This window comes from Orbicella faveolata, unplaced genomic scaffold (genome assembly GCF_042242905.1).
Source record: "Orbicella faveolata isolate gen_17 unplaced genomic scaffold, um_ofav_v1 contig_34, whole genome shotgun sequence".
Lineage (NCBI taxonomy): Eukaryota > Metazoa > Cnidaria > Anthozoa > Scleractinia > Merulinidae > Orbicella > Orbicella faveolata.
In genome coordinates, this window is record NW_028301563.1 from 8,783,075 (window position 1) to 8,800,227 (window position 17,153).

General features: G+C 38.6%; 1 protein-coding gene across 1 annotated transcript; it reads left to right on the forward strand.

Moving 5' to 3' along the window:
• Positions 1-1,439: 1,439 nt before the first annotated feature.
• Positions 1,440-13,585, forward strand: LOC149104607 (uncharacterized). The gene is made up of 7 exons (XM_089271303.1): positions 1,440-1,670; positions 7,001-7,169; positions 7,559-7,809; positions 8,725-8,839; positions 10,449-10,811; positions 11,324-11,473; positions 12,926-13,585. Exons 1-7 carry the CDS (start codon positions 1,440-1,442, stop codon positions 13,255-13,257), a joined length of 1,611 nt encoding a protein of 536 aa, XP_089127429.1. The 3' UTR covers positions 13,258-13,585.
• Positions 13,586-17,153: the final 3,568 nt, after the last annotated feature.

Sequence of the window (17,153 nt, forward strand, 5' to 3'; positions counted from 1 at the left end):
TAATTTATGGCGTTATTAGCGCGCGTTCGTGCACGAGCACATTGAAAAAGTAGCGGATTTGCCTTGATATTGAGTTCTGTCACTTGAAAAAAGGCTATAGCTCACTAACGAGCTCGGGCATCTTAATTTTTTTTCCAGTCATTTTAATCAACTAATCATTAGCTTTGCGTGAGAAAAGACTGATCTGACTTCCATTGTTGAAAATTAAATAAATAAGGAAAATAGCAGTTGCACTGTAGTCTTTTCTGTTTTGCAGTTTGATAGCCATGGCAAGCAATTTGGTTCCAATATTTTAAAAAGGATTCAGCTGTCTATTAAAATCAAACTTAAAAAGTTTATTTTTGTCCGACACAGGTATTGACTGTAGTTTGAGGCGTGTTTTCATGAGTCTGGGCTCACAAAGAGTTTACAATAACTTGGAATGCGTTCTTGTAATAACCATTAAATAACGCTAAAATGCATATGGGACATTTTCAATGCCTCACTACTGCTCAACGAGCAAGGGCACCGTTCTTTTTTTAATTTTATATTTAAAGTTCTCATATGATAAACATTCATTGGGCAAAGTTTGAACAGAAATCTATGTGCAATTTTATTCCAGGGGAATTACCTTAATAATAACTTTCATTCATGCCTAAACTACTTCGTGCGTTAACGAAGTCCTTACATGTAAATTTGTTAATTTGGAAAGCATAAAATTAAGACGCCATCACACTACGAGAGAGAAATATAAAAACGCAGCCATCGCCGGTCATTTTAGAATTGTGTTTGAGGAAAACTCGGTCAGAGAAACCACGATTATCGTAACGTCGTCGTTTTTGGAAAATCTCCGTTTCAAAATGTTTTGGCTTTTTTGAAACTAAGTAAATACAAAGATGGCTAATTGACGCCGATTGCTCTTGCCTGTAGATAACGACTTAGGTGTATTGACCACGTGATATGAAGTCCTCGTCCCATGCTTTCAAAGGAAACGTCTTCAGATGTAAGATATACCCTGTAAGTTCCATTATTATTGCTTCGACATCCTTGAACTAAGTTACAAAGCTTTACCTTAAAAGAATAGCATAGATGAAACTCCTATATTAGCTACATGCCAGTGAAGCAAGTACGTAGAGGAACAGGTAGAGGCTTTTTCTCCACCCTCCCCCCTCCCTGTTAAAAAAAGACGGCCCTTTCCTATTGAACAACTGTTTATTAATTGAATTTATTGCCTTACAAGACATAGACTTGCATGAGAGACAATAACTGAGAAATGCGTTAATTGTAACAATTTCTTACCTTAGCAGGGACCAGTCACCTCACAAATTATGGGCTTCGAAGCCTCGCTGGTTTGCTTTTGGTTAATAAACCTGGAATGTCTGGCAATTTTTTGTTTCAAATCGTATGTTTACTCAAGTGTTAGCTTGGCATCCTTCACCAGAACAGTTGAATAGTACTCCATGGCAGCATCTATACCCAGTACCCTCATTGGCACCCACTCCCGTTCCCGTAGCGTGGCTGCAATATCTCTAATGGAGCAGGAAAAGTTGGACGAAGCCAAAGAAAGCCTTGCACAAACAGCTTTGACATTATCTCTTGGATATTGGAGGAGGAGTGGCTTTGCCCGTGTCGGAGAAAAACAGTTGACTGCGTCAAAAACAGAAAGAAATTTCGAAACACCAAAGTGTGAGGTGAAATAGTACCTTGGACAAAATAGAAACACTCGCACGCTTGGCACTGTGAAAAGTGTCGGTCTCTTTGGTGGCTCGCCATTTGATGGCCACCTGATCCTTTCTGCCGCCGATTTTAAAGTTGCGCAAATAGGTGGGAGTAATGAGTATGAATTCAACTGCGAAGATTTGATTGCAGCTCGGTCATCTGCACCTCGTCAATTCCAAACTTCTCAGCTATCAATTAAACTCCATCGATCCAAACCCTCCTCTAACCACGTTTGCTTAAACCGTAAAAGAAACCCAGAAAAAAAGGTAAAATTTTTGGAAGTGCTGGTGAGGTCTAGCTCTATGCTTACACCTGTGTGAACAAAGAAAAAGACCGTTAGTAATCAAACAATGATGCACAGTGAACTGAATATAAATTAACTTTACAAGTGGTTGTCTCGTTGCACTATTATCGGAAAATCACCTTGCAGAGGTCTGTGTCGGAAAATGCCTAGTTGCCTCACTTACATTAGTCCCATGGTGTAAGAAGGCGGCAGTTTTCACCTGGTCCTTGCCATGCTTATTTTTTATCCGTTGTATTGTTCAAGTCATATTTGTGTGTTCTTGGTCCAACACATTGACGGTTCTTATCACGTGATTAATCAGTCGTTCTCCCCAGAATACAAGACCCCCTGAGAAGTCCAGTTCGCGTCATTGATCTAGAGTAGCTACGTTTGCATCGAATTACTTCCAGTTTCGGGTTCCGTTATCAAATGGCATCACCGGAAGATTTCTTGATCTTTGCTAATTAAATCAAACTGCTATTTTTGTTTTTTTTGTTTTTTTGTTTTTTTGTTTTTTCTGCAAAACAATCTTCCATCTCAGTGCCGGTGAATGGTATAGAATATTGCCTTCCACGTGTACTTAAATAACTAAATAATAACTAAAATAATAACTGCACTGTTAAATGTCAATTCCTGACTGGACCTGAAATAATTCCCAATTCTAAACTTCTTTCATGCCTATAATAACACATCCCGGCAACCCTACAAACGTAATTGATAAGAGATTCACGAACAATCAAGCCACTGACGGCAGATCCAGCGTGTTAAAGGGGAATTGCATTAAAAACGATAAGAGCGCAATTATCATCATTCCGTTTAGCATCAGAGATCGGCCAACAGCACGACGAAACAACTACAGTTCTTTAGCATCAAAGACGGAATACTTTTAAAACCCGTGTTCCTAAGCCGAAAAATCCATCAGAAGCATGTTAAAACCCAAGGAGCTGAAATCATCAGTCACAATGCGGTTCAAGCGATATGGACTATATTGGTTACACACCGACATCTACAACGCGTTGCACAGCATACCTAGCTTTTTTAACTCTTCAATTGAGAAACACATACTCGTGAAGCGCAGAACGCAAAACTGAATTTAATTAGCAACTATACGATACTCAAAAAGTGCATGCCAAAACAAATTATTACAGTATCTCACTAAAGAAATGTTAATAATCAACGAACACCATCCTTTGACCTACGAACAGACTCTATCCACACCCTTTCCTTTCCTGTTAGAAACATCACAACGTCGGACTACTTGATTTCAATTGATATTTCTGCTAAATTTAATCGGTTGTTTATAACAGTTGCCACCTGCACGTGCTAATGTGAGATCATTTTTTGTCCGTCTGACAACTGTTATATTCTCATTCATGGTGATTTGTAGTGGTTTCCAATACGCATTGCATCTCAATAATTAGCTCAAGTTGTGTTTTTTCACCAAACGATTCAAGTAACTCTCCTGATAATCCTGATAGGTTAAGCTCGTACCTGTTCTTGCTTATATTAGTTTGACCGCGTTATGACAACAAGCCCAAAGCTTTTATTAGAGCAAGTAATAAAACAACTGCTAAGCGCCTTGACAGACCTGTCATGTACGACTCTCAGATCTGAATTAACACAACTGCAGCTACAGTCTATTTGAATTTTAATATTGTGCCCAATATTTTGCGCCATGAAACCTTCAAAGTACATTTAGCTACTCCGACATGGGCTTCCCAACACATTATCGAATCTGTTTTCTTCTTTTTTTCCTCAAAGCTATTTTGAGCTGTTTGGATGGTAAGTCTTGTAAATGTTGATCTGTTTTCTAATAATTTATTACGCTAGAGGCAAGATATGAACTTTTAAGCTTCATTAAATGAAGTTCCCTTCAAGCCCCCCTGCGTTAATGCCTTCAAAGCATTAGTTAGACAAGCCGCTATCGCTTTTATAACGTTCTTAAAACATTTTTGCGGGGTTTTGAGAGTGGGGGTATCTGAAATTCTCAATATTATAGTTTGTCTCGCCCTTTAAGGGTTAAAAATTATCTTGTCATAATTACTTGTTATTCTGGTGTAGTAGGTCGCCAAACTTCATGAATCTTTTGACGACGAAAGTTTGACATCAGTTATTCGCGTTACCTATCATTTTCCTCTCATAAAATCTTCTTATTTAAAGCGAAAGAATATTTTCTAGAACAATGTCTCAGTGGGGAAACTTTTTTTACGCGGATTTTGAAGGAAAACGTAATTGATCGTACAGGTGAGAATCTGGAAAAAAAATTGCACACGATATCAGAACACAGTGCGTGAAAATTATATTTGAATATGGAATTCTTTTAAGTATTCGATAAGAACCATACAACGGTTAAAACGTTTAACAGCCCGAATTGACTTCTCTTTATCATTTTTCAACTATTCTTGTGTATTTTTTTGCTTTTTACGCCACATTTAGAGGGTAAAATGTTTAATTCTCAATTCAGCCGTGATAATTTTGCAACGGGGAGGTTTTCTTTGCAGGTGTGACATATAGTAATGGACTGTTTATCCTGCCGCTAGAGCATTAAAAAGTATCTTAAATTGTCAAGAAACTGTCTTTTGTTTAAACCAACTTTGCAGGATTAGAAAAACTTTAAAAAAAATAAGGCATAGATCTCCAAATTTGACGACGTTTAAATAAATATATCTGGGAATAATTTGCGGGATTTATTGTTGTGCAAAGACCTTTATGTTTCCATGGAAATCATAATTTAGCCGACATATATGTGTTCCAAATCTTGATATCTCATGTCTTAATTTAAAAAAAACAAAAACAAAAAAAAACTGCTTTTACTTGTTTTTCAGTTGTTCTTCGCCTATTTTCTATGTTTTAGAAACATGGGCAATAAAATACCGATTAAATTAGGCGCGAAATTGAGAGAAGAATTGTTACGGCAATGGTCAGCAGAAACCACCGAAACCCAGTGGATTTTTAAGATTCCAAACCGTTTTTTCCCGGTCCCGGAACCAGTTTTTGTCCAATATCAAAACCGTTTTTTTCCGATGCCAAAACCGATTTTCGCCGCTATCAAAAAGGGTTTTTTTGCCGATCGTAAAACCGATAATTACTGTTCTCAATACTGGTTTTGGGATCGGCAAAAACTGGTTTGCGATGGGCAAAAAACAGTTCTGGGATCGGCAAAAATCGCTTTTGATATCGGAAAAAACGGTTTTGAGGAAAATCCAGTGGTTATTGCAGAACCCAAAACCAGTTTTTCTCGGTCCCAAGACCAGTTTTTCCGATTCCAAGACCAGTTTTTCCGATTCCAAGACCGATTTTTGCTGGTATAAAAACCAGTTTTTGCCGATTTAAAACTGGTTTTGCCGATATCAAAACCAGCTTTTGCCAATCCCAAAACCAGTTTTTCTTTTTTTTTTCGATCTGAAAGCCGGTTTCTGTCTTATATGAAAACCGGTTCTTGCCGATCTCAAAACCGTTTTTGCCAATCCCAAAACCGACCAGTGTTTGCCGATCTTAAAACCGGTTTTGCTGATCTTAAAACCGATGTTTGCCGAATCCAAAAGCGGTTTTTGCCGAATCCAAACCGTTTTTTTCTTATCCCAAAACCATTTCTTCCCGATCTCAAAACCGGTTCTTGCTGATCCCAAAACCGTGTTTTTGTTGCCGAAACCCGAAACCGGTTTTTGTCCTAATCAAAACCGGTTTTGGCGATCCTAAAACCAGTTGTCGTCCAACTTAAGACCACTGTGTTTCTGCTGGTTAGTGAGTGATAACTGAATAGTGAGGGGACCTGAGGACAATTTGTCACGCACTATATTATATGATATTAAATTAGCCCGTTATTCTTACACCTTTCACGCTATAAATTAACATCTCCACCGTTATTTTCTTTTCTCTACTCGATAATGGGTACTGGTTACTGGTTATTGGATAATAGTTACTTTGGCTTCTTTTTTAACGGGAATGACGTTAAATTAACTCACAGGAACCCATAACTCCAGAGTCTCCATATGAATTATACCCTTGATTCAATTAACCCTTTCCCGTATCTTTCTATTTATGAAACAGCATTTCCCGCGAGCAATACTGTTTTCGTCGCGGCCACCTGGGCTCAATTTTACGGTTAAAAATAGCCTGCGATGTCGACGCATATTCTCGTGTCCTTCGTCTGTTTTCTTGAACATTTAGGGGTATTCCTTCCCTTTTTACAGCCCAGAGAGCTTGTTTGAGGTTGAATAAACATTTTTCCTGTTCTTGAAGTTGTTAAATGTTTAAATTAAACATCGAATCGTGCTCGCGCAAGCGATCGGGAGCCGTATGTTGTTCGATTAGTCTGATAAAATAGCTTATTAATTAAGAAAAGCTTTAGAGCTCTTTGGATTCTTTGGAGAAGGTCGTTCTCAGGGTGAAAACAGAGATTGAGAACTATGTTATGCGATCTCGGATGGTGGCGATAAGAATACGCGAGGATTACCAAGAAGCGCAAAACTACTTGACAACACCCAGCAGTACTTGGGTCACAACCTTCCCCGTCATTGCTCTCTAAAGAAGAACTTATTCGCACGAAGAAACAACATTGAAGTTTGCTTCGAATAGAACAATTTCGATATATTAAATTTCAGCCTAAAACAATAGACCTCAACACGAGGCTCTGGGAAATAAACCCCACAAACTCTAAAGTTATTCCCCAGAGCCTCGTACTGATGTTTATTGTTTTAGTTTGAATTTTCATCATCATCATCATTGCCTGTAGCCCCGTCTGGGGCAAAGGCCACTAATGAGCACCCTCCAGTCATCACGGTCCTGGGCCAGTCGTTGCAGTTCTCCCCACGTGTAGCCATTTCTCCTCATGTCTGCCTCTGGGTCACGGCGCCACGAGTTCCTTGGTCGGTCCCTCTTCCTTTTCCCCTGAGGGTTCCAGGTGACGGCTTGCCTTGTGATGTTAGATGAGGACTTCCGAAGGGTGCGGCCGATTCACTTCCAGCGTCTTTGAAAGATGTCAACTTCTATAGGCTACGGTCTCTTTCGTTTCCACAGATCTTGGTTGTTGATGATGTCTGGCCAGCGTATCTTAAGAATCCTTCTGAGGCAGGTCTTAATGAAAGTCTGGATTCTTTTCATAGTGGCGACGGTGGTTCTACAGGTTTCGGCTCCCTAGAGCAATACAGGCTTCACGATGGTGTTAAAGATCCTGATTTTAGTGCTGGTGCCGAGAAGCGATGATCTCCAGACATTCTTCCGCTGTTGGAAAGCTGCTCTCGCCTTGCTGATGCGAGCTCTTACATCAGCTTCTGTCCCCCCGGTGTTATCTACGAAATTGGTCTGTTATATTAGCCAACTTTCTTTCTATTGTTATTTAAAAGGCGCGAATGCGGCTTGCCTGACAACAATGGAATATTGTTATAATTGCATTCTAATTGGTCGTTTTAAAGACAGGGCGCGGGAAAGGGTTGAATCCAAGGTTAGTATGTGAGATTGAGGTTCCTGGTCATGGGTTTCTGATTAACTTTAATTAAGTTTTGATTACCCATACATATTATCAGTAATGGTAGGCTAACAGAAAAGAGCTAATGTGAGATTATTTGAACCTCTCAGATCAATGCCGTGAATTGGAGTTTCCAGGCTCTTATTTCTTCTATGGGGAACGACTAATTAATCACGTGATAAGAACCATCAAAGTTTTGGACCAGGATTCTTGTGAACTGCAATGCTACCTAGAACACAACTGTGTCAGCGTTAATTTTGAATATACTGGAACACACAACTGTGACTTAAACAATGCAACTCATAAAGAACACGAGAACGACCTGGTGAAAACAGAAGGCTACGTGTACCATGGAACAATTGTATGTAGGACGTCAGAATTTTGCATGTCCGGTCTCCCGCTGCATTTAAATGAAATGTCGACATTTAAAACGGAAGAATGTTTTTGCAACATTTGTCAATTGAAGTAGTAATCAACATTCAACAGACAACGTCGTCTACCTTCCACGCGAATACCCTCGCATATCTGACTCGTTAATGTGCCGGGAGGGGAGGGAAAGACGAAAGTGCTAAATGAAGGGCTCCGACTGTACAGTAACTTTTTTGGCTCAAGAAAAAGAGCCTTCAAAGACTTTCTACTCTATTTTAACATAGAGAATTGCTCGTGAATTTCGAATTTCTAGTATATTTTAATAGAAGAAAAGACAACATCTGAAACCGGCACAATTAAAATTTTACGCTTTTATTTGACGCCTAATACCCCGTAGGGTTCCTGGGACATATAACAGCTGGATCTCCGAATTGGTCATTACATAGCTCAATAATAACTTTCGAACTACTTTTGAAAGTCATCCCAGACGACGTGCAAACGAATAATAATGATAAAAAAAAACGCATTTTTTTCTGGTTCGTGCTCGTTCAATCGACACGGTCCTCATTTGCTTAAGCTCTCGGCGATCTTAAGAGACATTGTTAAAAAAGAAAAAAAAAAAACTATAAATATATAATTAGCTGATCCACTTCTTGGACGGGGTGATTTACTAAACCACTTGTGGACGAAGATATGACATAATGTTCAAACACCACTTCACCTTCTTAACAAAAGAAAAAAACGCGTTTTTTAAGCTATTTTGAATACATCCAATGGTTACTGTGAAAAAAAAGAACCACAAGGGTATATGTGTGTGTATTTTACCTAATTCAATGGGCGTGGTAATGATTAAAAATAGCTGAAGATTTTATGTCATCGATTTAATTGCGCTTTTTTGTTAATTTAGAATGTTTGTGGTAACGCTCTTTGTCAGAACAACGGAACCTGTCAAACGGGTTTTACCAGCAAAGGATTTCGCTGTTTATATTCCTCTGGATTCACAGGTGACCAATGTGAACTTGGTAAGAAATAATTTTTTGAACGATAAACAATCAGCGTTGGTAATATTGCAGGTGCAGCAATTCCGAGTAATTTGGCACTAATGCCATCATCTCGGGTGGCTTTATGGGTTGGGATAGAGAGCAGTAATTCTACAACCCTCCTCTGTGTTATTGTTGGGAGGTCAATTTTAGGGGAGTGTCCATCGTATCTTACCAAGATGCTTGTTAGAAATGCAGACGTGAACGGAAGAACGAGCTGGCATGGTCAGTTAAACCTTTATGCAAACGTTGCACTGATTTCGACGAACATGGTTTTCTACTGACGAAGGGCCAGGCCCGAAACGTCTGGAAACATTACCCGAAATATGGTACTTTTATTCATGATTATTCTTAGTGACCACTTTCATGCAAGTCTTTACCCAGTGCCACGCAGCTGTTTGATGTTTTTCCGTCAATGTTTTTCAATTAAACCTTGTCTGCCCCCGATTAAAACGGGAGACTGAGGATGGAAGGTATTTCTCAGTAATTTTAAACATTTTATGAACAGTTATAAGGAAGTGGACCATTTTATCACCTAAATTTTTAAATTTCTTAGTTTAGACTTAATCTAATGCTTTGCTTTTTAATATTTTAGTGTGTCTCATATCTTAGTTTTTTAAATTATCGTTGCATATTTATGAATAATGTTTCTATATTTTTAATTTTATTCTGTAAATATTTATATCAAGGCCACTGGTTTTCAGTGAGTACTGTTGTGTGCTACCCTCAATTTATATTATTATTATTATTATTATTATTAAAATTACTATTGTTATTATTATTATTATTATTATTATTATTGGAAATACGTAGAGACATTGTACATATTATTTTGCTAATATTTATATAATAAACAAAGACGGTAACGCAAAACCTCCAAGATTTCAAAATACTGTACATATTTTTTTGACTATTTTGTATATGGGTATTAATTTTATATTGTTACTGAGATATCGACGAGTGCAAAGAAAAAAATTCATAGCTGTAATGCAAATGCCGTGTGCAATAATACTATTGGGCCATACATTTGCACTTGTAAAGCCGGATGCCATTGGGATGGCCATGTCTGTGCAGGTAAAGAAAACCTGTAACGCTTTGAGGCTCTGTCAGTGGATGTAAATAGAAAGGGAAAGTTTATAAATATTGGAGAGAACTCACTTTTCCTCTGTCTCACCGACGGATCGCTCTGCTAAAATTTCTGCCTAGCCGTTCATGCCGTTGGCCAAAAAGTGGGATTGGTCACTAAAGCTGCATTTACACGTTTTTCTTAATTCTTTCTCGTTTTGTTTTTGTTTTCTCGGTGAAGCCATAGATTTTTGCGCTGGGCAGAATCCATGCCAAAACGGAGGTGAATGTGAAAGTACACGCGAAGGTTACTTTTGCAAGTGTGAGGTCGGTTTCGCTGGGAAAATATGCGAAACTAGTAAGTTGTTATATAACAAATTTGTGTATAAATAGAAAAAAAAAATACTCACTACAAGTGCGTCATCCTTCAAATTCATCAGTTGCACAAGATCCCCGTCGCGGTAGATGAGAGTCCGTATTATGGTATAACATGTATATGCATTTCTCTTTCTCCATGCGAGCAAGTGAACTGTGCATAATGCAAAAGCATTTACAGATTTGGAGGTGGATATTCGAGGAGAGGTTGGACTGTATTTTTATTTGATATTATTAACTCATCACGACCTTACTTTTAAACTTTCTCTTTCTATTTCAGAGCTCCCGATAAGCTCAACAATACTGTCGAAAAATGCACCTTATGTCACTCATCTTCTGCATTTTCTTGGGCCCTCTGTTGGGGATGACTCTGAGTGGAAGCTGTGTTACCGCGCTTCCTTACATGGCTGGGATGCTTTTACCTTTCACAGCCGTTGTGATGGAAAGAAAAATACTGTTACAATCATAGAAAGTAATCAGTACGTCTTTGGAGGATACACGGACGCTCCATGGGGTAAATGACCATGTTACCTCCTTATTCCATTCAAGTACTTTACCGCGTACTGTTCTGTCTGGCTGTCTTTCTGTCTGTCAATCAGTCAGTCTGTCTGTCTGTCTGTGTGTCAGTCATTAAGTCAGTTTGTATGTCTGGGGCTGGTTACTTTAGTTGGTTTGTTGGAATCTGTTTTTTTTTTTTTTTTTTTTTAATTAAATTATAAGACAGGGAAATATGATGTGCTTATTTATACACCTGGTAGAGAGAGGTAAATTTTTCCAAGTGCAAAGTGGTACAGCAGAATACCCCTGGCCAGGGTTCGAACCCAGACCACTTGGTAATGAGTCCACCATACTAAACGACCATGATCTAACGAATCGAAGATCATGGTCTCTTGGCATACTAACTCTGTGACACCACTGTACTTCCCTTTAAAGAACATTGCACTGAAGATTAAAACAGCTCGATTTCGATTCATTACCATATTCAATCAGCCCTTGGTAGATAATGAACATCATTGACTTTCACAGGGAGTCTTTGTCCATCGCCAGGGAAATGTTGTTACTTTCCTTTCAACTTTGAGGGGAAGACCTATCACCACTGCACCACAGATGGAAGTTACATTTCTTCCTTGTGGTGTTCATTGGACAGTGTCTACAACGGAAAGTATGTTTATTGTGGTAAGTTGAACTAGATCTAGGAAACTAAATATTAAATCAGCCCTCAGATGTACATGCAGACGCATACCCAACAAGAGTACAAGGGCCGGCTCTCCTCAAACTTGTTCCCAGGGCGTTTCTGGGGGAAAGGCCCCGGGAACGATCGAGATTGGGCTCTTCCAGGTTTTCGTTGTCATGGGATATCCAAATCGTTTTCCTTCAATAGATAGCATTGGCCCTGCTTTGGATGATGGCACACTTTTTGTTGGTCATGCTGCCATTTGACGTCAAATTACGTCATTAAGAGCCACTGCCTCTATATATGGAGAATCTGATAGCAAGTTGGAAAATTCGAATTTTCTTTATAACGTCAAAAAGACCCTTTTGGTGAACAATTTTCAGAAACATACTTTAACCCTAGGACGTACAAGGGGAGAGGGGTTGTAGATGCCACCCCCATAAGCTTTTTTCAAAGTTTTGAAAATACAAGTTACTCTAAGGAGCTTAAACTTTCAGTAGCTGTTCCTTCATTCTCTGCGAAAATTTTGATATGTCAACTGCGTGTCCATCATTTTTGACGATGTTACTGCAGCCATCAAATCTCATGTAGGCCTAGCCAAAAATCAACTTTTCTCTTCCAGTTTTCTTCATAAAATTGTACAAATTCATGAATTATTTCCGTTATTTCTTGACTTTTAAGAAAATAATCCAAGATGGCGGATCCAAGATGTCGGTTCAAATGACGTCATTGAACGTCATATGACGTCATAGACATCATAACCGACAAAAATGGTTTTATCTTTTAGAGCAAGCTCAGGGCTATCAAGTCAATGAAATTTTTTTCGCTCGAAAACCCAATGGGAAGGTCCCATCCACCCCACATAACCCCCCTACCCCCTTCCCCCTTGTACCACGGTAGGGGTACGAGTTCGCTTGTACGTCCGAGGGTTAAAAGTTCCAGCGAGTTCATATTTTTTGTGAAATCTAGGAAAGTTCGAAATACTACTTAATCAACCAAGTTGGCATATGGAATTTATGCAAAATTGTGCATTTTAAACGAGCCGGTACAGAAAGAAGGAAACTTGACTGGATTTCATATTCTCACAGCTTGTGATTTTCGGTTTAATCATTTCTCTGAGCTAAAATTCATTTTGAGGTAAATATGTCTCGTCTACCTCTTGACCACTTGAAAAATACTAGTATCGCAATTTAATTTACCTGCCAAATTTCAACTGATTTGAGAGAGTCCTAACTCTTCTAGTATACCAAAATCTCGTCAAATAAGAGGTTCTAAAGAAAAAGTTATGCTATGGTATACCATATCTAAATGGCCAGTTTGGCCCGTGAAAATTAAGCGCGCTAGACGAAAAGCTCTATTAAAAGAGTATTTTGACCAATTGCGCCGTTTTCAGACGACCGAGCGAACACTTCGATTTCGCAGTCATTCCCTTTTCTTTCTTTTATATACCGTAGGAGATACAGATGTCAGTTCCAGCCATCATGGTGGATATCGCACTACTGACAAGGCCTTTATTTATTCTTTGAGCAATAAAGAAGGATTACGGCCATTTAAGAGTAAGGTGAAAAACCCATCACAAGCAATTTACATGAATCCAAGTTACGGTCCAACATTTGGTGGAGGGCATGATATTTACATTGCTGACAAGGCAAATGGTAATATTAATTCATATGCACAGATTGGTTTCTCGTACAATCGTCCAAGTGGAGTAAAAGACCAGAAAACAATTCTAGCTGGAAGTTTTCGTTTCACTCCTAGTGACGTGGAGGTATTTTATCTCTTTTGAGAGACCAGCACTACAGGATCATTCACCAGAAGTATTCTAGAGAAACACACAGTAACGAGTCGAAACTTAAAAACAATTTAACACCTTTACCTCTTAAGGAAGAAAAATTAACATGCTTTTACTTGCAAATCATTTTCTCAGCTATAGCTGAAAATATTTTCTCGATATTGTCGATGATACCTAAACTAAACTGCTGTTTTCTTAAGAAAACCACGACGGCAACGGCAGCGAGAACGTCGCTAAGCAAAAGGTTTAATGAGCAGAACAATGGCTGGGCACGTGCGTTATAATTCTTGGTACATAATAAAGTGTATTATCGTTTGTCTCACGATGTAGTCACTTGAGATGTAGTCGCGACGTTTCGATTGCTTCCTGCTAGTCTTCTTCAGGCGATAAGGTCGACTGATTGCGCGGTATCATTTATATCACAAAGGTCGGCTGCGATTGGTGCATTTCGATCCTCCTATTGTTACTACTGTTACTACTAGCTACTCGCCGGAACAATGGAACAATAGGAGGATCGAAATGCACCAATCACAGCCGATATAAATGATACCGTGCAATCAGTCGACCTTATCGCCTGAAGAAGACTAGCAGTAAGCAGTCGAAAAGTCGCGATCTACATCTCAAGTGACTACATCGTGAGACAAACGATAATACACTTTATTATTGCATCTACCACGATGAATAACAACAACCTTTTCCTCGACAATTCTTGGTACATTACGGCGAAAATGTCAGGAACAACGAAGATAGCTCTGAAAAAGTGAAAATCGAAATATCATTGAACAGTCCGAGCAAGAAAGTAAGGTGGTGCTTTATTGTGTTTTATGAAACCAATTTGCAGTGTTGTGGTCGGCTGGATGAATTCTTGTGAACTATGCCACAATATTAATTGCATTCCCCAACCCTAGCAGAGAGAAGTCATAACTGTTGTACACAAAAACTGTGAATGGATATGAAGTAATCCGCTGTGCACACGTCCCAGGGTTTTAATGAACACCCTTAAAGGTTTAAAACTTCCTTGACAGATATCCCAGCGATACGTGCATGTGTGTAGATAAGCTTTTTTACTTGGACACCTTTGTATCGAGTAGTTCATTCCTTTGACTCTATGTGTATAAGCGAACGCATCTTACTTGCTTCTCCCGCGTTTTCAAGTGCTACTAGTTTCTAGTTTTGGGCTGGGAAAAGATGCCATTAAGGGTAAAATTAATGTGATTCGTGACTAAATCGCACAACTGAGAACCAATCAGATTACAAGAACCACCACTGATCTTAATATACTTGTGCGCATTGCGTACCTGTTTTCTTACAGTCAGAAAATCATCAAAACTGACTTAGAAGGATCTGAGCTAAAATGATCTCGAAATGTAATATTCACCTGAAAAAAAAAAGATCGTTAAAAATTTGAAAATAATAATAAAAAAGTAATTGAATAAAAATCGTACCGCAAGTTAACCCTTTCGCGGCCAGTGTTGTCCCCAGACAACATTTGGAAAGGTAGACAAAGAACTAATTGTGACGTCATCAATTTCTATGTCAGCAGATTGCTCTGATAAATAACAAACTCAAGAGAGACAGAGCTTTCTACACGTGTGTCCATTTTGAAAATCGACTAAATGCTGACAGAGCTACTGGAAAAACAAATGTTCAATCATTGATGCAAAATAGACCAATTTCGATATGTTAAAATTCAGCCAAAAACAATAGACCTCAGTACTAGTACGAGGCTCAAGGGAATAACTACAGAGTTTGTGAGGTTTATTGCCCAGAACATCGTGCTGAGGTCTATTGTGTTGGGCTGAATTTTAATATATCGAAATTGGTTTATTGCTGGTGAAATTGGCCATTACCTCCATAATTGATCAATGTCTCATTTGTCAGTACAAATTCTTTTCCAGCTGATAGAAAGGAAGTAAAGAGTAGAAGATAGTGAAAAAAGAAAGAGAGAGAAAAAGTGAAGGAAAAGGAGGCAGGACAAAACTCGCAACGCATCAGCAAAATAATGGCTTATGCGCATGCGCTAAAGTAAAACATTGCTCATTAGACTGTGGAAAATAGTCGAAAATCTAGATGAAATGTAAAATATTGAATTCCTAGCAAAATTTAGTGCAATTTAGCAACATTGCATGCCAAAAAAAAATTAATTAAAAAAATAACGGTAATAAAAACGGCTTTTTTGGAGCAAAATCAAGCATGAAAGGGTCAAAGTACATGTTTGCCTTGCGGAAGGCGCGAGAGATTTTCTCCGATACACTTTGTACATGGGGGAGAGGGACACTCGGGGTGCGTTGCTGTTAACCTGTACCCGCTGCTCCCTGGCTGCACGGTACAAACACCTACAATGTTCCCTTCAATACTCTCCGATCACAGCTTGTACATTCTAAAGATCCCACAACCGATGGAAGGAAGTTTGGCGTCATCCACAAATTAGTGTGTGCTGATTGTAAAAAGATCTATGCTGGGAAACCGCCCGACCCTTTTACCCATGCACGGTCCGTTTAAAGAAACGTTGTAACACTACTAGATTGACACTTTCCGCCTTTGGAGAGCACCTTAGGGAAACAGACCACAAGTTAGAGGATAATAAGTCGACTGTCATAGCAAGAGAAGAAAACAACTTGATCAGAAGAAGAATTTATGAGGCCTCGGAAATTCTGTGCCAGTCCAATCGAGACGGTCGATTTGAACTTCCGGCCCTATACAGAGATGTTTTGGCACGTGACTTGGTTCACTCAAGCTTACATGACAAATATATTCCCACCATATTCACTTGACAAAGACACTGTGGCAGTGTCGAAAGCTTGTGATCGCTGAAACATTACCTCTGCTTCGGTGTCTTGTTTCTTATTATGTCCCCTACAGATTCGGGAAAAATTCATATCTTTACTCGATGTATTGTTATTATTTACCTTTTATAAAAACTGCCTTCACCCTTTTAGTTCGTGGGAAAACATTTCCTTTGATAGTACATCCAAACTTGGCATATATGCTTATTTTAGCCTGAATACATGTTATTGTAGGTCTAGGCTGAGATATAGAACACATTAAAATGTTTATTTGCCTTAATGCGAGCTCCACCTTGAAAAACATTTCACTGGAAAAAACATTTCTTGACTGGTATTAAAACGCATGTCTGGACATGTTTTCAAAGATCTCAAAGCGTACTCGGATACGAATTCAATATCTATAAAGCCTTATATTTATAAAACGTGCCAACTTCAGCATGAACCATTAGGAAAAAAAAAAGCAACATAGATATTAATTTCAAAGACGTGATCATGTTTCCAATCTTGTGTGGAAAACTGTCTAACGGGAAGTCAAAGTGACCGCAATTTCCAAAAAGAAAAGCTAAGACCAATATGTATATCGTATACTCCTTAGAGTAACTTAGGCTATTTAGCTGGTATGAAAATATTTTTAACGTCTGTTTGACTACGTCAGTAGATCACTCAATATAAACACATTTAAAAATGTAAACCGCATTTAATATTAATATGTAAAATAACGATGAGTAAATTTGCAGTGAAGCTACAAAAACCAAGATAGTCCGTTTGCATTTTTAGGAATTTTAGAATAGGTGTAATTTCATGCTGCAAAATAAAAGCCGATCGCCATCTGGGGAGGAAGTCAAATTAAAACATCTTTATATCCACTACGTCATAATATTTAATTATCTTCCTTAGCTTTCTAGTGAGCTCTCCAAAATACACAACATATTAAGAAACAAGTCAAAACAATACCCCAGAGCACGCACTTAATTCAGAGCTGTGTGACATTCGAATCGTAAATTCGAAATACAAGTGTATTTTTGTGTTTGAAGAAAGATAAAAATGTTATCTTAGTTAACATTTGGCATTTCAAATTTACCCAACCTAGCGGAACCCTTTCAA